The following is a 27576-nucleotide window of genomic DNA, read 5'->3' on the forward strand; positions in this document are numbered from 1 at the left end:
CAAAACATCTGGCAAAAGAGAAACACAACCAATTCATCAAAGAGCCAACAATATTCAGACTACACACTAGATTAGGAAACAAGTTAGAGAAGAGGAGAAATGCCGAAGAAGTGCATTTGTTTGAGTTATTCCGGACTTTTAACTGAGTCACATCATGGATTTGATTTCAGACTGTGCAGAGAAGGACTTTGTCGCTGCTAATCTGGTGCAGGTTCTACACAGACTACTGACAGATGAACACAGTGCACCGGAGATCAAATACAACTCCATGATCCTCATCTGCTCCATCATGGGATCAGGTGAGCCAGGAGATTCACAAACAAATGATTCAACGCATTCACACGTCTGCTTTCTATACCAGTGTTGTTATTGTTAACTCAAACTGAAACTAATCATTATCATTGACTGACATAAAATATAAATATGAAATGAAAATATCAAACAAAAAAATGGAAATTGTTTTAGCAATTATCTAAAATAAATTAAAGTCAATTAAAAATCTTAAAAACCAAGAAACTTGTTATATTTTACACGTTCATGTTCAAGTCTGCTTTATTGTCAATTTCCACATGTACAGAACATACATACAGAGATTCGAAATTGCGTTACTCTCAGACCCCGGTGCATACAGATAACATTAACATTAAAGCCTAAAAAATCTAGATGAAATATAAAATGTAGATACAACTATACAATAAGGGAATGTAAAAAAAAAGGCATATAATAAAATTAAAAATAAAGTTAAATAAAGCAGCGCAAGGCAAATTACAGATATAGTGCAAATCAATGAAGTGAACAACAGTGCAGATAAAAGATTTTTAGTGCAAATCACTTATTAAAAATATCTTATTAAGTCTGATTAAAGTGACAAGTGACCAAGAGCAGTTATTTTATTTAACTGACTGATGAGGTAGTGGAATGACGTCAGTTCCATGCCGAATGAGGTAGTGAGCAGACCAATGCTGCACAAAGTGACTAGTGCATGCATCATATAACAAGCTGTCCTTCATCCACCAGTGTTACATATCTAAAAATTACAAGGTTAAAAAATGCAATACACGCATTAAGCTGTAAATAAAGCAATACAATTAAGATTACTGGATTATGTTTTCTGCTTCAAAATTTCATTTTAATTCATTGCTTTCTTTTTCATTAATCATAAGCGTGCTAACGATGTGAAAACTGATCCTTGACCATTTTTAGATGATGAGAATTTTGAAAACCATTTACGTTCATAACGCACATTCCTAGTGTTATAATGAACGATTCATCACTACCTTATTCCGATTTGTTTATGTTTTCTTCATAATGTTATACATTTTAATAACTCTTTATCATTTACTAGTTTAATATCATGTTTGGCTTTACTGAAGTAAAATGAGTTGTGAATGCTGTTTGACTACACTTTGAATATGTGCATTTCCTCTTCTCAACCTCAGAGCCGCTGCATAAAGAAGTGCAGAGCTTGGCCTTCATCGACGTGGTGTCCGGTCTGCGCTCACATGAGAACAAGACGGTGGCGCACCAGGCCTCTCTCACAGAGCAAAGGTTAACGGCGCAGAGCTAAAGGACTCTTCCACAGCATCTCCTCCCTGCCTGCTTCCCCTCACACACTTATCTCTCGTTGTCATGTGCCAAGCTGTTGTCCCCTCCGCGTTCCCTGCTACAGACTCTCAAAGCCCTCTGTTTGCCCCGTGCATGCAGAGACGTGTTACCCAAAGGCGGCCATACTTTGTAGACTGCCTTCTGCAATAGATTCATACCCGAACAGCAAAATATTTTTAAAAGACCATAGCTGTGATAAAAAAACAAAAAAAACAATATGAAATTCACCTATAAAAGTCGAGATAAAAGTAGAACATGCTGGCAGTGGATTAGCGCAGCTGTGCTTTCATGACATGTAAAATCACCAACTTGTGCATGTTTTTTTTTTTTTTTAATTGTCCAGTTTGTTGATGTTCAGCTATTCAAGTCACGCCCATATGATATGCCACGCCCCCTATCCTTCTGCTTACTAATTTACATAGAAGAGTAGAGATGAAATGTGTTTGTACTGTATAGGGCACCTCTGGACCAGCGCATGGACTTTTTCATATTTTGCCTCCTGGTACTCGTGCCACCCATAATCCATATCTACTGGAAAGAGCTAATTCCATATCATTAGTCTGTTGCATTTACAAAAATCTGTGATTATTGTCATATGGATGTGTGAAGAAGTCATATATCTTGATACCGAGGACTACAGTCGTTGTATGTGATGCTCTTGGAAACATGAGTTTGATTATTTCAGGACCTCAATAAAACAAGTGACGTCATTATAGTATCAATAACTTAAAAAGGATAGTTCACCAAAAAAATAAAACAATTCTTTCATCATTTATTCACCTTCAAGTGGTTCCAAAACTCTATGGCTTGCTTTCTTTTGTAAGCACACACAAAAAGTCCTTGAAGAATGATGGTAGCCAAACAGTTTTGGGTCTTGTTGACTTCTATAGTATTTTTGTCCATACTGTGGAAGTCAATGGGACTTGGAACTATTTAGTTACCAACATTCTTGAAAATATCTTCTTTTGTGTTCCTTCTTTTGTCTGTAGAAGGTATCTTGAATAATTTAGTATCCAAATTTTTTCAAGTCCCATTGACTTCCATAGTATTTTTGTCTGTACTGTGGAGGTCAGTTGGACCGAAATGGTTTGGTTACCAAAATTCTTCAAAATAGCCTTCTTTTTTGAAGGATGAAACTATTTGGTTACCAAATCCTGCAAAATATCTTGTGTTCCACAGAAAAAATGAATAACATTGAATAGATACATTTAACATATATAGTGTACATAAAAGATACTTGAATGTTGGTAACCAGAATTTTTTGGGGCTTGACTTCTATGGTATTATATAGTCAGTGAAACCTGAAACTATTTGGTAACCAAATTCTTCGAAATATATTTTTATTTGTTCCACAAACTAAAGAAATGGCTACATCCTATAGAAGGTATTTTGGGAGAACGTTGGTAACCAGATATTTTTTGATTCAGTTGGACTTGCATGGTACATTTTATCTGTGCTATGAAAGTTAAATGGACCTAGAATCAAGGAAAGAAATTCAAAAGACCCAAAAAGTGATATTTTGAAGAATGTTGGTAACCAGACTGTTTTGTGTCCATTGTATTTTTGTCTATACTATGGAAGTCAGTGGGACTGAAACGGTTTGGATACCAAAATTAATCAAAATAATCTTCATAACATTTAACATTTGGTTAACAAATTCTGAGAAATATCTTATTTTGTGTTCCACAGAAGAAAGGAATTCCAACCTTCTATAGATACATACAAATACAAGATATCTTGATGAATGTTGGTAACTAAACTTTTTTGGTCCCATTGACTTCCACGGTACTTTTTACTCGTGCTATTAAAGTTAAACAGACCTTAAACCAAAGAAAGAAATGCATAGACCCAAGAAGTGAAGAAAGGAATGGCAACATTCTGTAGAAGGTATTTTAAAGATGTTTTGTGTCCCATTGACGTCCATTGTGTTTTTGGCCCATACTATGGAAGTCAATGGGAATGTTGTTTATCGAGGTATCTTCTGTTGTGCTCCAGAGAAAATGCATGCAATGCATACAGGTTTGGAACAACATTAGTATGAGTGAATGATGACATGTTTTTCCATTTCGGGAGGACTATGCCTTTTAAACATACATTCCTGGTCAGGAAATAACTAGCATGACTGCCAGTACGCCATTAGCACACACACACACATACAGTAGACATCATGGCAGATTACTGAGACATGTAAGGGCTGGGACAGGTTAAACCGCTGAGCAAGGTAACCGGATAATAATGATAATACTAATGTCTCAGACGACAAACAATCATTGTGAATGTTTCTTTTGAGAACGTGTTGTTTAGTTTTTTTGCATGTGTCCTTCTTTCCATCCTCTCCAGTATCCTCTGAACATGCACCTCCTTGCATGTCCGATACTGTGAACATTTCTTATTTATCATGTTTGTACCCTCGAGGATCCACATGGCAATCCAGTTTATCTACAGTAGAGCCGTACAAATATAAACGGAAATAATAGTTGTAAATGTCATTGAACTGTACATTTCAAAGATTTAAACTTATTAAAACAATTGCTGGTGACAAATTTATGCTCTGGGATTCTACCTTGACTTGTTGTCAAAGTTAATATTATTTAATGTGGAAATGCTTTATTACGTGAATGTTGACGGGAAAGACTTGAGATTAATGACACACTGCAGTGGACTTTTATTCAACTGCATAAATCTTTAGGTTGAATAAAAACTCCCTCATTCGTCTTTTCCATTTCGACGTCAAGTGGGGAATAAAATGATTTGAGAAAGTGGATTGAATCAGAAGAATCACTAGTGATGCATTGTGGGGTTAAGAAAATCTATCATTGTCAAAAAGGATGTTGAAATATTCTAAAGCAGCTCTAATAAAATGGCAGGGACTTTTTTTGTTGTTGTGTAGATTTAAATTATTAAAAACATACATGCATAAACACGCATAGAGTAAAATTAGAAAGTCCATTTATATCACATCTGAGGGAGAAACAAAAAAAGTTAATTATAAATCAAAATTATGACATGGGAGCCTACTAAATTGCAGTTAATATAGATAATATAACTGTATAATAATAATAATGGAATCAATTTAACTATATTGTGACAAGTCAAAACTATATCATGGCAAAACATTGAAATTATGTCGGTCAAATTTAAGACAATGAGTGGAAATTATAAGAGGACTCAAAATTTGGTCATTATTATAAAACAAGTTTAAATTGACATAGATAAAAAGTAACAATTATGAGATCTTAAGTCAAAATTGACAAAAAGCCATATTCATAATCAGATGAAATTGACTTTTGTCACAATCTGTCAATATGTCATAATTTGCAGAAGTTGACAAGTTCTCAGATAAAAAGGCTAAATTGTGGATACGTCATAATTATGAGAATATCTGAATTATTAGAAGTCAAAATTTATTTAAATGATGAGAAATTCATAATTATGACAAAAAATGTGTGCAACATGCAAAAATGGTAACATGGGACTGAAAAATGTATTATACAGAAACCCCATTACAATGCTGAGAAATCATTTATTGAAAATGTTTGTTCTTATTGCTGGAGCACAGCCTAAACATTAATATCATCATCACACCTTCAGATCAAACCCTCTCTCCCTTCAACACATTTGAAATTAATTGTATCTGTAAAAGCTACATCAGAACGTCCTTAAAAGAAAAAAAGACATAAAGCATGTTAAAAGCCGTTTTAGTGATGTACAATTACACGTGTGTGCTACATACAGTAGTGTGTTACCATCCAACTGTGTTTGCATTGTGAGAGTGTTATAATATCACTCGGATATTTCCAACAAACAAGCTTCTGATTAGTCCAAACGCTACAGAAATGCATGCTTCTCCTGATCAGAAATTGCTTGTGAAAGATAAACATTTCCTGGGATCTCTAATCTGTAAATTACAGTTTACTAAATTAAATGTCTGATTGACTTCCTGACTGTTTTATTGAACACAAGCAGCAAGATTTGCTTCGAAATGTTTCTACGTAAGAGTGAAATGTAATGTACAGCTGAAGTGCATGAACCCGTGTTAACAGAATAATAAAAAACACGGTCAATGAGAAACTCCCCGACAGAGGCTGCGTTCGCCACTCAACAAACTCTCCTTTTAATACCCTGGATTATTATTTAGGCCTAGATGTAGATCATATCATCATTTTTAAGAACTGACCTTGTAAAGCCAGACGTCAGAAATTTTTTTTTAAAATGCAACAGTTTAAATAAGCATGTGTTTTTGATGAGTATCATATGTGATACATCAGGGTCATATAGTATGAAATAGTGGAATATAAAGCTCATATGCAAAGAGAGGAAAGCATTAAACATTACATTTGGTGTGGTTTCCAAGTTTGCATGACCAAAATACAAAGTTATTTTTAATATAAAATCAATAACAATATAACGGAACAATTAAAACTCTAATAAATATCATGCGTCACGCTGGATCTCTCAAATTGTCTCTTTAAATGCTTCAAAAAATGATCAAAGCGGTGGAGTTTTAAAACATGCAATAGAAAACAATGATGACTGAGAGATTAACAAAATAAACGTTACCCGAAAGCCTGACGTTAACACTGACTATAGCTTAATAAATGAAAGTCACTGCGCCAAATAAACTCATTTGTTGTTATTAATATGTTTAAGTGATATTTAACATTAGTTCACTGGTTTTTGCAGTGCACCAGACATCCCTAATCCCCAGTGTCTTAAAAACTGAACTAGCGAGCCAGTTGTGGTTTCAATTATCTTATATTTTGTGTCAAAGTGATGGGAAGTGTTTTGAGTGATGCTTGTATAGTCCTGTAAATGGTGGTCATTTTTGGGTTAACGCAACCTCTGTGAACACTTAATATTTCACATTACACCTGTTTTGACACTTGACACTCTATTTACAGATGGTGAAAGGTTACACACACACACACACAAACACAAACAGTGCACTTGGCATCTCGTGTTCATCATTCTCCACCATGATGGTGCTGGCGCAGGCCTGTTTACAAAGAGAAAGAAACACAGTTTGGACAACGCAGCTATTTCACAACAACCACGTCAAATCAGATCTTTCTATTTACCTGCGAGTGTCTGAACGACTAGCTGCCGCTTCATGTGAACAAACTGCAGAAGACAAAGATAGAAAAAGAAGACATGGTTCATGAACACAAGTCTAGAGCCAGTTGTGTAAGGCCTCATTAGGAGTTGGCATCACTCCACCGACTTCTCCAATAAAACCAAAGCTTTTATTATTATTTTTTTGTGCCAACTTGACAAATGGGGCCTTGCATCAGAGAAATCAGAACTGCAGTCTACAGTGCGACTGACTGGTTTCAGCTAGAGAGAGCGCGACTGATGAGGGATGCAGCAATGAGCACACGGTCCGAGGAGCTAAACGGGGCTAGAAGTGGGAGAGAGGAGCGGGGTTAAGATGATGATGAGCGTGGAGTGAGACACGTTCACATACACTGCAGAAGATCTCTGTGAGACTGGAACCGTGAGGATGTGTGTTAGAATGAGACTCTGTGAAAGACCATGCAAAACGGATTTAATCAATCACTCACTTTAAAAACATATCAAAATATACTTTTGTAGAATATAGTATGTAGAACTTTTCTTTTTTTTTTTTTGGAGAGAAGAGAATTGAAGGATAGTATATCTTTTAAATGAAATATTATTTTAATGTTTACTTTAAAATGTTAATTTGAATTTATTTTTTAATTCATTTATTGTGTTTGTTTGTAATATACAGTGGGCTCCCAAAAGGGTTATAACACATAACCAAAGGAAAACCATAATTATTATTATTATTATTGTTGTAACTTATGATACAAAATAAGAAAATAAATAAATAAAAACATAGCTGCTAAGTCAACATTTCTCATTTTCATTTAGTGTAACTTAACAAAAACTGAAATAAAAATACCAAAAACTAATAAAAATGACAAAAACACAACACACACACACACACACACACACACACACACACACACACACACACACACACACACACACATATATATATATATAAATATATATATTAAATAAAAACTATAATAGTATCTCAATGATATACTAAAACAACACCGGCTCCAAGGAAAGTAGTTATTGAATTTGCGCATTATTTGATAGAAAATATTTTATTACAAATATTATATTATCAGAATAACAATTTATGTGAAAAGCTGAATAAAAAAAATATAAAATTAGTATTTGATGTCATACATATAAGTATACTAAAATAATGTACAATTTTATTAAAATTAAAATACAATTAAATTAATGTACTTGCTATAATTATACATAAATAAACAAAAACATATAGCTGCCAAGGAAACATTTCTCATTTTCATTTAGTGTAACTTATACTAAACTGAAACAAAAACAGAAAAAAGAAAGAAAATAATAATAATAAAATAATAAAAACACAATTAAATTACTAAAACTTTGCACATATTTTAATAGAAAATATTTCATTACAAATATATTATCAGAATAACAATTTATGTGGAAAGCTCACTAAAAATAATGTGCAATTTTATAAATAATGTAAAATACAATCTAATTGAGGTACTTACTAATGTATCTTTATTTTTTATTTAATTTTTTTACATTTAAACCATATAACTAAGAAAATGGAAGTCATTATTAATTTACATATGTTGAGCTATGGGTTTTGACCATATCTTTATATCAAATCAAACTATAATACATTTTTATTTAATTAAAATTAAAATGCAATGAAATGTCTGAAAACATCACATTCGGATTGCACTTACATGCATATTATTTTAAAGCATATTTTTCTAATAACCACTCAAGGGTATTACAAACTTTCTTATGGTGAATTGCACTTGATCCTTTAAAATCGATCAGAGAATCTCATCCAGGTGTGGTGTGGAGATGGTTAAACGTGGAATGATTTCTGTGATGGAGGAGGAGGAACACTGCGAGGACACTGACTAACTCAGCAGATGATCTCTAGGAGAGCACACAGAGCACACACAACACAAGCAGGAACGTTTCACACCTCCCTCAGGAGTACGCCGAGGCCTTCTTGCTGTAGTGGGACGGGGGGCGGCGGGCGACGTAAGAGGGGGGCGGCACCCTGATGAAGGCATGGAGGAGGAGAAGTGAAGTTGTGAGGTGAGTCGGTGTGGATGTGACAGAAGACGGAGGAAAGAGAGTGGAGTGTGTGTGTGTGTGTGTCGCAAAGAGATGAAATAGGAGTCAAACCACATGCACATTAGCCTAAAGTGAATGCTAAATGATTACACAGCCATGCATCTTAAATAAATGCTCCAATATCATTCTAATATTAATACAAAAAAGGGCTAATATTATCTAATTTGATGATGCGGATTAAAAAGAAATATATTTGTGCATCACTTAAAGGGAAAGTGAATGGGTGCCGTCAGAATGAGAGACCAAACAGCTGATAAAACCAGGCCATCAGTTAACATCTTGTAAAACTAAACGCTGTGTTTGTAAGAAACACATCATCAAGGCATTTTATCTTTAGATCATCGCTTCTGACTAAAATACGAGTCTATAATCCATAATAACACTTCATCCATCTGCTGCTGTCCTCTCACATCAAAATACACACAGTTTCCACTTGTAAACGGTGCTTGATCAGTGCACATTTCTCTCCTGATTCAGATCACTTTTTCAATGAAGAAAGAAATATTATGTATAGAAGCTTAAAATGTCTTGATGAAGGATTTGTTTCTTACAAACATGCTACTGTTTTGCATCACATGACATTAACTGATGTACTGGAGTGATGTGGAATATTGTGATGTTTTTAATCAGCTGTTTGGACGCTCATTCTGAGGGCCTCATCCTGGGAGGGCCTGAGGGTAAATAATAAATATTAAGCAAATTTTTTTTTTTGTGTGAACTATTGCTTTAATGCACTTATCAAGCTAACAAAAGTCAAATGTCAAAATAACATGTTATATTTTTTATAAATCAGCACCCGAAATTAGTACGAAACAAGTATTGGATTTAACTCAGCAAATATAATGCAGGCTGGTATTATAATGAATCTTAGTTTGATGTATTTTAACAGTAATTTTAAGTTCAAGTGAGCTGACACTGACAGTTGAGAGAGTTTCGATCAAACATCATCTTCATCTATTTCCCCTTTTGTCCACATGGTGGCACCTCTCAAAGGCAAAAACAGCTAACTACAAAAAGGTTGTTAAATACGCTGGCTGAGTCATTAACAGTTTTAAAGAAGTGAGCCATTAATGTGCATTGTGAATAAAAGTAGAAGATGCACAGGCATTAAAGCACTGCGTTGAAAGAGAAAAGCTGCTTGCTGTGGCAGTATGCAAAAGTAGAGCTTGAGTCGTGAGTTTGCATGTGTGTGATCTTACCAGCTGGCTCTCACAGCTTCAATATCGCTGACTAAATTCTGTGCAAGGCATATTCCAAATATCTGTGGAAAAAGAGAGAGAAAGATGAAGTGGAAGCAGAAGATGCGGTCAGCGAATGCAGATGAAGGCGATGGGTCTCACCTGCAGCAGAGCGATGCCGATGAAGATCCCAGCCACTACGGTCAGGTTGTCCTGTAGCCATCTCTCAAACTGTGGCACACAGCCTTTGACATTAATAAATGTCTTCTGGTCTGCGTCCTAATGATGAACACGTGAGATCAGGATCAGTGATTTGTCCTCCTTCTACACATGCACAGTATTAGACTAAAAACACACATACTTATTTCCCATGTCACCTTACAGATCTTTAATCTAAAGGATTATACATTTATGTCATTAACGAAAAAAATATTTTAAATAAAGTATTATTATTATCTAAATGCATAAATTGTACCTAATAACAAAGGTTTATTATATATATATATATATATATATATATATATATATATATAAAAAATACACAGTACACACACATATTATGTAAATAAAAACTTTTCTTTTGGATGAGATTAATCACGATTAATCGTTTGACAGCACTGAATATATATACATATATTTCCAAGCATGATTAAGCGTCAATGTAAGATTCCTTTTTTTTGGTCTCTATGTAATACCCATACAATTTATGTTATTTCATTACAGTTATGAAAACAGTAAATAACAGAAAACGGTAATAATGAGTACTGTATGCATATCCAAACCTTTGACTGGTTCTGTACATGATAAATGTGCAAATATCTCAGGGTTAATGTTAAATGATAAAGATGCTTACTGAGGCTCAATAACTTGCACTTAAGAATAAATAGGACAAATTGTGAAAATATCTTTTATATGCATGCATATTTACATTAGGCCTATGTAGAGTATTTTTTATTATTAAACCCAATTCCAAAAAAGTTGGGACACTGTACAAATTGTAAGTAAAAAAGGAATGGAATAATTTACAAATCTAATAAACTTATATTTTATTCACAATAGAATATAGATAACATATCAAATGTTGAAAGTGAGACATTTTTAAATGTCATGCCAAATATTGGCTCATTTTGGATTTCATGAGAGCTACACATTCCAAAAAAGGGGACAGGTAGCAATAAAAGGCTGGAAAAGTTAAATGTACATATAAGGAACAGCTGGAGGAACAATTTGCACCTTATTAGGTCAATTGGCAACATGATTGAGTATAAAAAGAGCCTCTCAGAGTGGCAGTGTCTCTCAGAAGTCAAGATGGGCAGAGGATCACCAATTCCCAAAATGCTGCGGTGAAAAATAGTGGAGCAATATCAGAAAGGAGTTTGAAGTTATCATCATCTACAGTGTATAATATCATCCAAAGATTCAGAGAATCTGGAACAAGCTCTGTGCGTAAGGGTCAGGGCTGGAAAACCATACTGGATTCCCGTGATCTTCGGGACCTTAGACGGCACTGCATCACATACAGGAATGCTACTGTAATGGAAATCACAACATGGGCTCAGGAATACTTCCAGAAAACATTGTGTGTGAACACAATCCACCGTGACATTCGCCATTGCCGGCTAAAACTCTACAGGTCAAAAAAGAAGCCATATGTAAACATGATCCAGAAGCGCAGGCGTTTCCTTTGGGCCAAGGCTGTTTAAAATGGATTGTGGCAAGGTGGAAAACTGTTCTGTGGTCAGACGAAAACAAATTTGAAGTTCTTTTTAGAAAACGAACTCCATGTCATCCAGACTAAAGAGGACAAGGAGACCCAAGTTGTTATCAGTGCTCAGTTCAGAAGCCTGCATCTCTGATGGTATGGGGTTGCATGAGTGTGTTTGGCATGGGCAGCTTACACATCTGGAAAGGCACCATCAATGCTGAAAGGTATATCCAAGTTCTAGAACAACATATGCTCCCATCCAGACGTTGTCTCTTTCAGGGAAGACCTTGCATTTTCCAACATGACAATGCCAGATCTCATACTGCATCAATTACAACATCATGGCTGCGTAGAAGAAGGATCCGGGTACTGAAACGGCCAGCCTGCAGTCCAGATCTTTCACCCATAGAAAACATTTGGTGCATCATAAAGAGGAAGATGCGACAAAGACCTAAATCAGTTGAGCAGCTAGAAGCCTGTATTAGACAAAAATGGGACAACATTCCTATTCCTAAACTTGAGCAGCTTGTCTCCTCAGTCCCCAGACGTTTGCAGACTGTTATAGAAAGAAGAGGGGATGCCACACAGTGGTAAACATGGCCTTGTTCCAACTTTTTGGAGATGCGTTGATGCCATGAAAATTAAATCAACTTATTTTCCCCTTAAAATTATAAATTTTCCATCCATCCATCCATCATCTTCCGCTTATCCGGGGCCGGGTCGCGGGGGCAACAGTCTAAGCAGAGACGCCCAGACTTCCCTCTCCCTAGCCACTTCCTCCAGCTCTTCCGGGGGGACCCCGAGGCGTTCCCAGGCCAGCCGGGAGACATAGTCCCTCCAGCGTGTCCTAGGTCTTCCCCGGGGCCTCCTCCCGGTGAGACGTGCCTGGAACACCTCCCTGGGAAGGCGTCCAGGAGGCATCCGAAATAGATGCCCGAGCCACCTCAGCTGGCTCCTCTCGATGTGGAGGAGCAACGGCTCTACTCTGAGCTCCTCCCGAGTGACCGAGCTTCTCACCCTATCTCTAAGGGAGCGCCCAGCCACCCGACGGAGAAAGCTCATTTCGGCCGCCTGTATCCGGGATCTTGTCCTTTCGGTCATGACCCACAGCTCATGACCATAGGTGAGAGTAGGAACGTAGATTGACCGGTAAATCGAGAGCTTTGCCTTACAGCTCAGCTCCTTCTTCACCACGACAGACCGGTACAGCGACCGCATTACTGCAGAAGCTGCACCGATCCGTCTGTCAATCTCACGTTCCATCCTTCCCTCACTCGTGAACAAGACTCCAAGATACCTGAACTCCTCCACTTGAGGCAGGAACTCTCCACCAACCTGAAGTGGGCAATCCACCCTTTTCCGACTGAGAACCATGGCCTCGGACTTGGAGGTGCTGATTCTCATCCCAGCCGATTCACACTCGGCTGCAAACCGTCCCAATGCACACTGAAGGTCCTGGTCTGAGGATGCCAACACGACAACATCATCCGCAAAAAGCAGCGACGAAATCGTATGGTCCCCAAACCGGACACTCTCCGGCCCTTGGCTGCGCCTAGAAATTCTGTCCATAAAAATTATGAACAGAACCGGTGACAAAGGGCAGCCCTGCCGGAGTCCAACATGCACCGAGAACAGGTCTGACTTACTGCCGGCAATGCGAACCAAGCTCTTGCTCCGGTCGTACAGGGACCGAACAGCCCTAAGTAGGGAGCCGCCGACCCCATACTCCCGGAGCACCCTCCACAGGATGTCGCGAGGAACACGGTCGAATGCCTTCTCCAAGTCCACAAAACACATGTGGACTGGTTGGGCAAACTCCCATGAACCCTCCAGCACCCTGGAAAGGGTATAGAGCTGGTCCAGTGTTCCACGACCGGGACGAAAACCACACTGTTCCTCCTGGATCCGAGGTTCCACTATCGGCCGAATTCTCCTCTCCAGTACCCTGGCATAGACTTTTCCAGGGAGGCTGAGAAGTGTGATCCCCCTATAGTTGGAACACACTCTCCGGTCCCCCTTCTTGAAAAGAGGGACCACCACCCCGGTCTGCCAGTCCAGAGGTACTGTCCCCAACCGCCATGCGATGTTGCAGAGGCGTGCCAGCCAAGACAGCCCCACAACATCCAGAGACTTGAGGTACTCGGGGCGGATCTCGTCCACCCCCGGTGCCTTGCCACCGAGGAGCTTTTTAACTACCTCGATGACTTCAGCCCGGGTGATGGACGAGTGCCCCTCCGAGTCCCCAGCCACTGCTTCCTCAACGGAACACAAGTCGGTGGGATTGAGAAGATCCTCGAAGTATTCCTTCCACCGCCCGACGATATCCCCAGTTGAGGTCAACAGGTGCCCATCTCTACTGTAAACAGTGTTGGTAGGGCACTGCTTCCCCCTCCTGAGGCGTCGAACAGTTTGCCAGAATCTCTTCGAGGCCAACCGATAGTCCTTCTCCATGGCCTCACCGAACTCCTCCCAGGCCCGAGTTTTTGCCTCCACGACTACCCGGGCTGCAGTCCGCTTGGCCTGCCGGTACCTGTCAGCTGCCTCCGGAGTCCCACAAGCCATCCAGGCCCGATAGGACTCCTTCTTCAGCTTGACAGCATCCCTTACTTCCGGTGTCCACCACCGGGTTCGGGGATTGCCGCCTCGACAGGCACCGGAGACCTTACGGCCACAGCTCCGAGCAGCCGCAGCGACAATGGAGGTGGAGAACATGGTCCACTCGGACTCAATATCTCCAGACTCCCTCGGGATCCGGTCGAAGCTCTGCCGGAGGTGGGAGTTGAAGATCTCTCTGACAGGGGGCTCGGCCAAACGTTCCCAACAGACCCTCACAGTACGTTTGGGTCTGCCGAGTCTGTCCAGCTTCCTCCCCCGCCATCGGATCCAACTCACCACCAGGTGGTGATCAGTTGACAGCTCCGCCCCTCTCTTCACCCGAGTGTCCAAGACATATGGCCGAAGGTCTGATGACACGACCACAAAGTCAATCATCGACCTCCGGCCAAGGGTGTCCTGGTGCCACGTGCACTGGTGGACACCCTTATGCTTGAACATGGTGTTCGTTATGGACAAACCGTGGTTAGCACAGAAATCCAATAACAGAACACCGCTCGGATTCAGGTCAGGGGGGCCGTTCCTCCCAATCACGCCCCTCCAGGTGTCACTGTCACTGCCCACGTGAGCGTTGAAGTCCCCCAGTAGAACGACGGAGTCTCCAGTCGGAGCACTTTCCAGCACCCCTCCCAGAGACTCCAAGAAGGCCGGGTAGTCCGCACTGCCGTTCGGCCCGTAGGCACAAACGACAGTGAGAGACCTATCCCCGACTCGAAGGCGCAGGGAAGCGACCCTCTCGTTCACCGGGGTAAACTCCAACACATGGCGGCTGAGCTGGGGGGCTATTAGCAAACCCACTCCAGCCCTCCGCCTCTCACCATGGGCAACTCCAGAGTGGTAGAGAGTCCAGCCTCTCTCAAGAAGTGTGGTTCCAGAGCCCAAGCTGTGCGTTGAGGTGAGCCCGACTATCTCTAGTTGGTACCTCTCGACCTCCCGCACAAGCTCAGGCTCCTTCCCCGCCAACGAGGTGACATTCCACGTCCCTAAAGCCAGATTCCGTGTCCAGAGATCGGGTCGTTGGGGGTCTCGCCTTCGACTGTCGCCCGATCCTCTATGCACCGGCCCCTTACGCTCCCTCCTGCAGGTGGTGAGCCCACAGGAGGGCGGCCCCACGTCACTCCTTCGGGCTAAGCCCGGCCGGACCCCATGGGGGAAGGCCCGGCCACCAGGCGCTCGCATACGGGCCCCAACCCCGGGCCTGGCTCCAGGGTGGGGCCCCGGCTGCGCCATGCCGGGCGACGTCACGGTCCTTGATTTTAATTTTGCCATAAGGGGTTTTATGAACCCCTTATTATAAATTTTCTCAGTTTAAACATTTGCTATAGCATCTATATTTTATTCTGGAGAAAATATAGAAATTTGAAACTTCCATTCTGTTTTTATTCACAACTTGTACAGTGTCCCAACTTTTTTTTGGAATCGGGTTTGTACTTTACCATTGTGTATGAAATGAATAAAAGCTTCCTTTTTTATAAGTCAGCCAAACTTTGAGAGTTGTGCAGGTGATATATTGGCTCTCAGAAGCACGCAGAGGTGAAGTGCAGAAGACATGGGAAACACTGATGGAGGTAGTGTAAAGTCACAAGGAAGCAAAGACTCACCGGTTTTGCCCGAACATCATATCCACATTGTGTATTGATGACATCTTCCTGCAAAACACATAATTGATGGGGAATTAGTTATTGGAAGACAACGGAAACATTTCAGTTTAAAGGAAGTATGCTGACAGTTTGAAGAATTCTAGTGTGGGTGGAGTGAAGAGAAGACTGGAAATAGCAAACTCTGAGGGAGTTACTTCATCATTTTTATAAGTCTCCCTCCTTATAAACTAGTAACAGGATGTGCCTGTCACCCTTCCAATCTTCATGACTTATTTCACCTCAAATAGTTGTTGAAATCTTGTGTAGAACCTTTTTAAACAGGTTTGAATTTGTAACATTCCATAAATTAATGGACTCCTCCTCTTTCAAATCACCTCTGGAACTCTTGTGTAGAACCTTTTTAAACAAGTTTGAATTTGGAACATTCCATAAATTAGTAGACGTTATAAAGTTGTAGTAGTTAAACAGTTATAAACTTAGATGACTTCATTTAGTTCTGCTTTTATTATTCTTACTTACAGCAAATTAAACCATCTGCAGTTTCCCTCATAAGGAAATGATGAATTCCCAGAAGGGCTCATAATCTAATCATTTCATGTCAATGATGTTTATCTGTTATGAGTTAATAGCTCATAATAGGCCATCATTTCTGTCCTCTTAGCTGTAGATGTTGTGCTCCCAGTGCTTGTGTACTTTCTGTGAAATGTTATTTTTAAGATCAAATCCTATTTAATACTCCCCTTTGGTTTCACTCTTTGTCATGTATCGTTTACCCCACACTTTTAAGTCTTAATTGCATCATATTCAAATTAAAATGTAATAAGTCAAAAGAATAAGTTCACCCAAAAATGAAAAAGTGCTGAATATTTACTCACCCTCAGGTCATCCAAGATGTGGATGAGTTTGTTTCTTCATCAGATTTGGAGAAATTTAGCATTGCATCACTTACTCACCAATGGATGCTCTAGAGTAAATGGGTGCCGTCAGAATGAGAGTCATCTCAGTAATCCACACCACTCCAGTCCATCAGTTAACATAAAATCCATGATTGCTTCTGGCCAAAATACAAATCAATAGTCCAATATAACGTAAATATTATAATATGTCCTGTTGTCCTCTTACAGTACTGATTTAGACTGTTTTTGCCTTTAACGGTGCATGATGTGTGCATACTGTATTTCTCTTCTGATTCAGAAAAGACAACTTTTCACTGGAAAAGCAGTATTATAGACCGATGAGTCATATTTTAGCCAGAATTTTAGCTATGTTTTCTCTTCACAAGACATTAACTGATGGACTGGAGTGATGTGGATTAATTGTGGATTATTGTGATGTTTTTTTTTCAGCTGTTTGGACTCTCATTCTGACGGCACCCATTCACTGCAGAGCATCCATTGATGAGCAAGTGATGCAATGCTACATTTCTCCATATCTTATGAAGAAACAAACTCATCTCCATCTTGGATTGCTTGTACATTTTTTAGCACATTTACATGTTTGGGTGAACTATACCTTTCATTCAGTTGCCATAAACTTTCATCTCTCACCGCTGGGTCTTTGGTGCAACAGGAGAAGGGCACGCCACATTTTTCTCGGCTGGGGTTGCTGTCTGTGCAGTTGAAGTAGATGTTGAGGTTCCAGTCATCTGCTCCAAACGCCCCACAGCATTCCCACTGAAGAAAGGCAAATATCGTTCATGCAATTTAATTTCTTGGGTTTTGAAACGCACATTCATCACAAAACTGAGATTAAATTGCAATAATGTGAAATACTAGAAAACTCTTATAGGTAGCATTAAATGCATCTGTTTAATACACATCAATGTCACAGATGTGGCATAAGCAAGCCGTGATCTCCCATGTTTTCCCATTATACTAGTATTTGATGTTGACATGCAGTGCTTTTTCTGTGTCTGTCTTCTTTATCATGCAAGGTCAGCGAGGAAATAACATGACGGCATCTGCCTGACTCTGATATCTAATTAAATCTGTCCCGAGGAAAGGCATCTGCAGTACAGAGCATAAAACACAGTAAAGCTGCAGTGCAGTGTGGGACTGTAGCAGGGTTTTGCTCAGGAAACGATGTCATTTGTGTGTCAAGTGTGAACTTCTACTTATATCATCAATAGGAAACCGAACTTTGTTACACTGATAGATGACACACTGTTAACTGAGTAATGCAACTGAATAAATAAACACATAATAAAAGTGTTAACAAGACAATTGCATGTTTTTCTGTGTTTCTTCACTAGAATATTAGTTAATATGTATATACCACTGTTACATTTTAATGGGTTTATTTATATCAAATACAAATACAGAATATGATGAATACACAGACTAAAAAAAAGGAAAATAGAATGAAATAAAATATGAAAATATAGAACGTGAAATAAATGTTTGAACGCAAGAAATGTTTTTGAATAGTAATGAAAAATTGTGTAACACAAACCATGAGATATTGACTGAAATAATGCGCAACGATATGTTTGCACTTTTAACCTTGCAACATTCACAACATATTAAATACTAATATTAATAGGTTTTCAATAATAGGTTATTAAAAGGCATACCAAAACTAAGTGATATAACTCATTATTGTTTTTCAGTTAGCTTTGATATGTAATTATAGGTACTTTGCATCAACTAACTTTGCATGTAACCAGCAGTGTTAGAAGTTAATGGGAGCTTGGGGCAAAATGGCACCATAATTATTACAATTCAAGATTTGAGGACAAAAAAATATTTATTATATTTACAACATATGATGTTTTTTAGCAATATTACATGTTATAAGGTTAATACTAAGAGAGTTTAGTGACAGTATTGTCTGTTATTTTGCTCTACTGTATTCCACCAACAATATTAGTTCAAACAAAGCTGCAGTAGCAGGAGCAATATGTTTCACTTCTGAGGGAATCAGTGTTTTTGGATTTGAATCAGTCTAACGAATGATTCAGTGACTCACTTTAAAGAATCACATGCTTCATTCCTGAACGAATCAGCCATTTTGAACCAATCAAATTTGAACCAATGAATTATTCAAGGACTCTTCACCACTTACTGGTTTTAATTTCATATTTTAAAGTATCATTTTTTGGTAAGACTTAGTTTTAAAGATCCTTGTTACATGTACTTATTATTATAATAACAACAATAAATTATGCATAATTACATGCAAGTAACTCCTAACCCTAACCATACATACATGTAATTAATTAATATCCCTCAGTACTTAAATGTATAATTGCACTGTAACAAGGACATATTAAAATAAAGTATATTTTTTGTCAAATTAAACATTTCTACATTAAAAAAGTATTATAAACAAGAAATTGATATCATAGGATTATGCAGCTTTAATTGCAGTGTAAATGCATTCAGTCCAACTCAGAGCTGCATTAAAGAGTCCGGTGCATCTTTTGTGCCTCCTCTACAGTGCAAAGAGTATTTTCTTGATACGCATTTCATTGATTTGGTTAATTCACATAAATGTACTCAATACATTTAATTATAACACAAAAGCACTATATCTATCTATAAAGTGTCTCTAGATATATTTGATGACCACTATTAGGGTCGTCTTGTGGTGTTCTCCCAATGTTTATGGTGGATTTGGACTTAGTACTTCAAGTCTGAGCTGAAAAAATAAGATTTCTTAAAGTTCAATAGCAACTTTTTCAAACGAAATACTTCTCAGATAAGAAAACCAACAACTTTCAGACTCAAATGGCACCTTTTCAGTAGCCTTCTAAATGTCAGCACATTTTAGCCTCGAAATAAACCAAATTCCAAACAGTTTGGACATCTTACTATTCAAAGAAATGAGGAAACGTGAACCGGCAGGGATCTCAGTAAGTGTGCTGTCTGTGCTGCTGACAGTGAAGACAGTCTTCAAGTCATGCTGTTGCTATGAAACTGCTTCAGTAATTGCATGTGGCGCAAATAAACGGATAGTTTCCTTTTTTTCTCCTGTGCACTCACATTTTCCCCTTTCATCTTGTTTACACCTTCACTTTCTAGTGTATTTTCTCTGCCTGTATACTGGAGACATCTAGCCTGCAGTCTTACATATTCCTGAGTGAAGTCGATGAGGTTCTGCAAGTCAATGTCATCTCTGTAGGCTTGTATGTTCTTGTTGATGAACAAGTTGAGCTGATCTTTAATCCAGTCTTTAAAGACAAAGGCCAGGACACCGGCGGTCAGCTCCAGGAAGAAGATTATCCCCAGAAACACAGAAAACTGGGAGAGGAGAGAGACACATTCACTTTACTACAGTCATTGTACCTCTATACCTCATCCCCTGTAGGATTTCATTTTCTGCACTGAATAATGTAAGAAAATGTCAAAATTGAGAAAAATATATATTTTTTTCTGTTTGTGCAGACAACAGATTTAGCAAAAAAAATTTTTTAATGATTTATCAGTTTCTAAAATGCATTGCAATTTATGCAGTGTGAGTCAAAGCAAATAAAAACATACATGCATACAAAATGGCAAAACTGAAAAAGAAAAAAATAATAATTCTAGTTGCATTATTACAAAATTTTTAATTAGACTATTGTAAGAATTTTTGCAATTTAAATCCCAAAATATTAAATAATAAATGCATACATTCAAAATATTACTATACAAAAATATTACTTGTGAACTCAGATTGTAAAGTTATATATTTTTTTAATTTTTTTATCATTTTTGCAAGTGAAAAACATTTTAAAGGGTATTTATTGATCCATGGTCGATTACTTTATTTCTCGCAGACATGCGTGGTTAGACCTAGCATGGTTTTGTACAAGTAAACTAGATAAATTAGTAAATTAGATAAATGTGCAAAGTACGGTGTTATGAACATTGTCAGTTCTGATAATATATGTGATCCTGGAGCACAAAACCAGTCTTAAGTTGCTGAGGTATATTTTTAGCAATAGCCATAAAAAAAAACATATTATGGGTCAAAATTATAAATGTTTATTTTATGCCAAAAATCATTAGGATATTAAGTAAAGATCATGTTCCATGAAGCTAATTTGTAAATTTCCTACTGTAAATATATCAAAACTTAATTTTTGATTAGTAATATGCATTGATAAGGATATTTTCTCAGTATTTAGATATTTTGGCAACCTCAGATTCAAGATTTTCAAATAGTTGTGCATCTCAGCCAAATATAATCAGATCCTAACAAACCATACAGCAATGGAAAGCTTATTTATTCAACTTTTAGATTATGTGTAAATCTCAATTTCTACAAATCTACACTTAAGACTGGTTTTGTGGTCCAGGGTCACATATAAGCACAGAAGTAATCTTCACTTCTTTCACATAAAATATATATTCTATTCTAGTATTTTTCTAACAGTGCCTAAAATGCTTTGAACATGCACTCTCTGGTAGATGTTCGTCCCGTATGTACTGCATTACTGACTGTGGAAACACCCATGCATGTACTGTAAGTGTTAAAAAAAACAAGTAGGAGGCTACACCTACACTTAATGAGAATCAAAACTTGAATACATACGAATTTGAGCAGTAAGGTGTTTTCCCTCAAGGCCCCGATACAGCCAGCGAAACCCAGGATGAACATCACCCCTCCAACCACCAGAAACAACCACACCGGATCAAATCCACCCAGATCCGTGATGGACGAGATGTTAGACAGAACGCCCTGAGAAACACACAGAGCTCTGTTCAGCTCAACGGCTTCCCAGAACCTTGAGGATGTGACTGTTTGCAATTACCCAGATACAAATATCTCTAAACATTTCATTACAAACAGCTGTGTGGTTTCAAAGTCACAAATATGGCACAAAAAAAGTGATCAAGCATACACAGACACACAAATATCAAAGTGTGTTTATAGATGCTCGTGAGGAAAAGATCAGATGGACTAGTGAGTGAGAAATGTATACAATATTTCAGTCTTATGCGTTTTTAGGGTCCACTCCATAAATAACTCGCACAGTGTGTCTATATTTGGAGAAAACAGTTCCAGACATGTGATAATGTTATTTCCATCCCATAATAAAAAAAAAATGTATATATATATATATAAACTTTAAGTAAAATTAATATGAAAAATAATATGAATGCACCTCATACAGAATGGGTCAGCTCAACTTTTCACAAATATGTTATTATGCCTATCAAATAAAGAGATGCATAAAGAATATGCATTCAGTCTTGTTTTTTTCTCACCTTCTCATTCCATGCCCACAATCCGATTCCAAGGAAAGCCACACCAAGCAACTATAAAACAAGACAGATATGGTGAATGGTTTTAAGAAAGCAAAGCAGATTAAGAGGTTTTGAGATGTTACAGCACGCATTGCACATTATTAAAAACAACCTTTAATTTGTGGAACACAAAAGAAGAAGAATTTTATTAAATAAACAGTTTCAGTTCCCATTGACTTCTACTGTATGGTCCAAAAATACTATGGAAGTCAAGGGAACCGAAAACTATTTGCACCTCTTGTTATGTGCGGGAACTATTGAAAATGTTTCTTTAAACCTCTACTGTATATAAAAAACAAAGTTCAGACCAACCAATATTACACTGATATGAAAATGGAAATAATAACTGTTGTCCATGATTATGAAAAGACATGAACATGTTTGGACATTTTGCACAAAGCATAGATTACTATTCTCCAAAGTACACAGTAATGTTTCCATTTCAAAACCTCCTTCCCAGTGAGCCAATGCTGAACATTAGAGATAAAAAGACGGCAGCCTGTCCAAACATTAGGTCATGACTCATAACCATTGAGTGTAAAGGGTGCCAGCCTCTATGTCCCACTCTTAAGGTCTTGTTTTTCATTTTCAGCAGCTTCTCATGTCACACTCTGACACGGTTTCTGCAATCTGATCTTATATGGTGACATCGGAGCAGACATCTGGTTCTTCCCACGAGATGCATTTCCTCATGGGACTGGAGAACAGTGCCTTTATTTGCGCCTTATTTCTTTTTAAACTATGTTTTTTTCTTTTTTTTCTGCCAAACATTAAACACAAATATGCACTGTGTTCACGTTAAGTGCAAGGCTTACAAATATAAAGTAAGATAGAACTGTACTATTGGCAGATTTTGTATAGCTGAAATTAAATTAAACTTTTTTTTTTTTTTTTATAAACTACTTTAAAGGCCAAATTAAAGGAATTGCAAAAATTTGCCGAAAATCTACTCACCATTAGGCCTTCCAAGATACAGATTAGTTTGGTTCTTCATCAGAATAGATTTGGAGAAATATAGCATTGCATCACTTGTTCACCAATGGAATGAATGGGTGCCGTCAGAATGAGAGTCCAATCATCTGATAAAAACATCACAAGAATCCACACCACTCCAGTCCATCAATAACCGTCTTATGAAATGAAAAGATACGTGTTTTTAAGAAACAAATCCATCATTAAGACATTTTAATAAGTACAGACAGTCCAAAACAGTTCTAAACAATCACTGGAGGGAGTGTTTTAGATGGATTATGAATTTAAATGTTTCATACAAACATGCAGCTTTTCTCTTTAAAAGATGGTAATTGATGGACTGGACTGGTGTTGATTTTTGTGATATTTTTATCAGCTGTTTGGACTCTCATTCTGACGGCACCCATTCACTCCATTGGTGAGCAAGTGATGCAATGCTACATGTCTCCAAATCTATTTTGATTAAGAACCAAACTAATCTGTATCTTGGACGGCCTAATGGTGAGTAGATTTTCAGTTAATTCCAGCAATTCCTTTAAATTGGCCTTTAAAGTAGTTTTTGGTTATTCCTTTATTTAAAAAATAAAGTTTAATCTAATTTCAACTATACAAAATCTGCCAATAGTTCAGTTCTATCTTGCTTTATATTTCTAAGCCTTACACTTAATGTGAAGTTAGATGTGGGTGGAGACACATGGACCTGAATGTCAGCTATGCATTTTAAATATAACCACTGTGTTTTAGTGGGGTCAAGACCTTTAGTCAGATCATCCATCTGTACTGAAATATCACAAGCCATCAGACTTGAGAAACCTCCAGAATTCACTATTCAAGAAAACACTCGAATCTTTTCACCATCAGAGCACCCACCGTGCCTCACACAAGAGTGTTTGTGCATAAATTATACAAGACAGCAGTACAGTGATTGTGGGTGGGGTCTCTCTCATACAGTAGTTCATTTAATAAAAAAACTGTGCTTCAAAACTGGATGGTTACGGTGTAAAGCCTCATATCACCTCAATCAGTGGTTCACAGGAAGATAAAAAAACTAATAAAAATCATGTAAACAGATGTACAGACTGCACAGTATAGTGTATGAAAAATCACAGGATATAACCATTAAATGTTAAAGGGTTAGTTCACTGACTGAACTGCTGAGAAGAGAGAACTGAAGATGAACACCGAGCCGAGCCAGATAACGAACAACAGACTGACTTGTTCACGAGTCAAGAACCGTTTCTGTCAGGAGCGTCCGATTCGAGAACCGAGGAGTTGATGATACTGCGCATGTGTGATTCAGCGTGAAGCAGACCGACACACAGAGCGTCTGAACTGAACTGATTCTTTTGGTGATTGATTCTGAACTGATTCTGTGCTAGTGTTATGAGCGCGGGTAAACCGAAGGCTTGAATTAAGGGCATTCATCGCCAATGACGCCATTACGTTGAGCGCAAAAGAACCGGTGAACCGTTTTCTTCAACCGGTTTATTGAATCGAACTGTCAGAAAGAACTACTGGTGATCCGAACACTGATGCAACCGATTCATCTTCAGTTCTCTCTTCACAGCAGTTCAGTCAGTGTACTGTTTGAGTGCATGCATTACTCCAGGATATTGGTTTGTTTGAACTCAGAGGGAGTGTCAGCCACATTAAAAAAGTTAACAGCTTAAGTCATTTGTGGATTAATGCTTATTGGAGACGCGAACAGTTTAAAACGATTCAGTTCGATTTGGTGAATTGGTTCAAGAAGATCCGGTTACATCGAATGATTCGTTCGCGAACCCGATATCACAAACTGCTGTGTTTTGAACTCTTTCTCTCAACAGACAAGGGAGAGAAGACAATGCTGAATAAAGTCGTAGTTTGTGCTATTTTTGGACCAAAATGTATTTTTGATGCTTCAAAATATTCTAACTGACCCTCTGATGTCACATGGACTACTTTGATGATGTTTTTCTTACCTTTCTGGACATGGACAGTAGACCGTACACACAGCTTCAAATGGAGGGACTGAGAGCTCTCGGACTAAATCTAAAATATCTTAAACTGTGTTCAGAAGATGAACTGAGGTCTCACGGGTTTGGAACGACATGTGGGTGAGTCATTAATGACAATTTTCATTTTTAGGTGAACTAACCCTTTAAAGGTGGCATGAAATGAAAAGTCACCCTATCTATTTTATAAATGAATGTTATAGATCTTATTGCATATGTTTAAACACAGACATCTCCAAATTAAGCTATGCACAAAACCAAGTTCCCACACTACTTCTTATTCAAATCCACTTGGATATGCATATCATAATACGAAAGAAAGATTTTGAAGAATATATATATATTTTTAAAGCTTTTTATTTTATCATTATTATTATTATTAATTTGTAAAGTGGTTGCTTATAGAGGGAGACCTGAAGAGTGAGGAATGAAGGACAATTTTGTTTCTTGGACTTGATTTCAAAAACAGACCGAAGTTTTGTGGAGCACAAAGGCTCCATTCATTCCCATCCAACATTGCACACAATGGAGCGAACCAGAAAACATGCAGCTTTTATCAGCATCAGAGGGTGTTGTTTGTGATATTAAAGCTGCACACACACCCAGTTCACATGTCTAAAACACGGTGAAATGCATATTCCTTCTTGACTGTTTGCATGCGTAGTAGTCTGAAAGGAAATGTATGACATCAGCATCAGATTGAGTCAGGACGTGGAAAGACACTAAAGAGAATTAAATGATTCGCAAATATTCCCAGAGCAAACATGCATTATTATGATCGTTTTCATAACAACCAGCTGCTCCAATAAAGCTTAAGCATTACGGCTACCCTGCACTCCATACTACAGTAGACAGGATTACATACAGCAATATTACCACATGCAATGAATGGCCACATGTGGACCATAAAGTATGCATGCATTTTAATACTTCCATTTATTTTTTATAAAATTATTTTAATGGAATGCATTGCAGAATTGAAGCTGAGTTTCAGTAATCCAGTCTTTATTGTCACATGATTCTTCAGAAATCATTCTAATATGATGATTTGCTGCTCAAAATGCATTTCTTCTTATTATTATAATTGTATTTGTATTTGTATTATTATTATAATTGTACTATCATTCAAAAGTTTGGGACAAGTGAGATATAATGAGAATTAAGAGAATCATCAAGGATCCTTTTCATCAATGATTCCTGAAAAAAATGTTTTCAACACTGACATTATAAGTACATTATTAATATTCGAGCTCCAATAATAATTGATAATACAGCTAAGAAATCAGCATATTAGAATCATTTCTGAAGATCATGAGACACTGAAGACTGAAGTAATGATGCTGAAAATTCAGCTTTGCATCACAGGAATAAATTACAGTTTAAAATATATTAAAATAAAGAACAGTTACTTTCAATTATAATAATATTTCACAGTATAACAGTATTTTTTTATCAAATAAATGCAGCCTTGGGGAATATGTGAGTGAGGCTTCTCTAAAAACATTTTTAAAAGTCTAAAAAGTAATACACACACATTTGGTCCATAATATAAATACACGACCCTTTTAGTTAGATATATTATATTTCTGTTCACCATCTGGCATCTTGACCAGCATACTCTTAAAGGAAATGACATAAACCTCAGTGAAAACATTCTGTTGGCAAGCCAGAAAAATGTCACAGAAACAAAGGAGTGCTTTGACTTAAGGAACAAGCTGGTGGAGCCTGACTCACTTTCAATTTGGAAATGCATTCAGACAGTTATTTACCACCCTGCCAAAATAAATCTATTGCTTTAGTTGATTTTTTTTCGTGCAAAACATTGTTATTCTTATGTAATTTACAAACATGTTTATACAAGATCCAAAACACTTCTCGTACACCTGCTCTCACCATACAATTAAAAGACACATTCTGATTTACAGATCTATGAATACATCTGTTTGGGAGGTTTGTCTACTGCTTTATCTGAGCGCCTTAAAAGGTTGTCTTTAATGTCATTTATACAAGACTATTGTGCATTGCACTCTGACTATAATTAGTGCAGCTGATTTCTGATATGTACAGTAAGAGAAATGTCACTTTTCATTATGAATCATCTTTCAGTAAAATACATTGTATGTGAGCTGTGTCACAAAACCCCCCAATGTTAACCCAAATAAAGAATGTGAAAAAGACAAAAAGCATTACTCGGGTGAGATCATATCAAGAAATGACCTCAATGTCCAGTTATAGTGTAACGTCATGGCAAGACTTCCTCAAAATATGAAGTAAAACATACAAATACATACTAACTTTTGTTATCATCTAGTCTTGTCCAATTAAGTGACAACTAAAGGAATCCAACCAAACCAGTAACAATGAATACTGTATTATGGGACATATTAGCCTATATGGCAGTTGGTGACACATTCCTATCTATTAAAAATCGGTTTAACAATTTAAAGTGAATGAAAATGTGCACTGAAGTTATCACCACATGTATGAGGCATT

At 37.7% G+C, this 27576-nt stretch overlaps 2 protein-coding genes across 5 annotated transcripts in view; one reads left to right on the forward strand and one right to left on the reverse strand.

The window, feature by feature from the left end:
• LOC127961763 (rap1 GTPase-GDP dissociation stimulator 1-like) overlaps positions 1–4173 on the forward strand; it is a 36192-nt gene extending 32019 nt beyond the window's left edge. For all 3 annotated transcript variants that reach the window (XM_052561008.1, XM_052561007.1, XM_052561009.1), the window contains 2 exons: positions 171–299; positions 1440–4173. In XM_052561008.1, coding sequence (XP_052416968.1) covers positions 171–299; positions 1440–1567 — 257 coding nt within the window. In that variant the 3' untranslated portion in view covers positions 1568–4173. The remainder of the gene's footprint in view (positions 1–170; positions 300–1439) is intronic.
• An 897-nt stretch (positions 4174–5070) lies between these two features.
• Positions 5071–27576, reverse strand: part of LOC127961766 (tetraspanin-5) — a 28528-nt gene continuing 6022 nt past the window's right edge. Inside the window, exons 2-11 of one of the 2 annotated variants that reach the window (XM_052561010.1) lie at positions 22079–22129; positions 21402–21548; positions 19955–20125; positions 17432–17557; positions 15885–15932; positions 10128–10244; positions 9987–10048; positions 8633–8710; positions 6684–6726; positions 5071–6601 (exon numbers count right to left, since the gene is read on the reverse strand). In XM_052561010.1, the coding sequence (XP_052416970.1) occupies positions 8638–8710; positions 9987–10048; positions 10128–10244; positions 15885–15932; positions 17432–17557; positions 19955–20125; positions 21402–21548; positions 22079–22129 (795 nt within the window). In that variant the 3' untranslated portion in view covers positions 5071–6601; positions 6684–6726; positions 8633–8637. The remainder of the gene's footprint in view (positions 6602–6683; positions 6727–8632; positions 8711–9986; positions 10049–10127; positions 10245–15884; positions 15933–17431; positions 17558–19954; positions 20126–21401; positions 21549–22078; positions 22130–27576) is intronic. The other variant, XM_052561011.1, reaches the window with a different exon arrangement.

This window comes from Carassius gibelio, chromosome B7, assembly GCF_023724105.1.
Source record: "Carassius gibelio isolate Cgi1373 ecotype wild population from Czech Republic chromosome B7, carGib1.2-hapl.c, whole genome shotgun sequence".
Classification (NCBI taxonomy): domain Eukaryota; kingdom Metazoa; phylum Chordata; class Actinopteri; order Cypriniformes; family Cyprinidae; genus Carassius; species Carassius gibelio.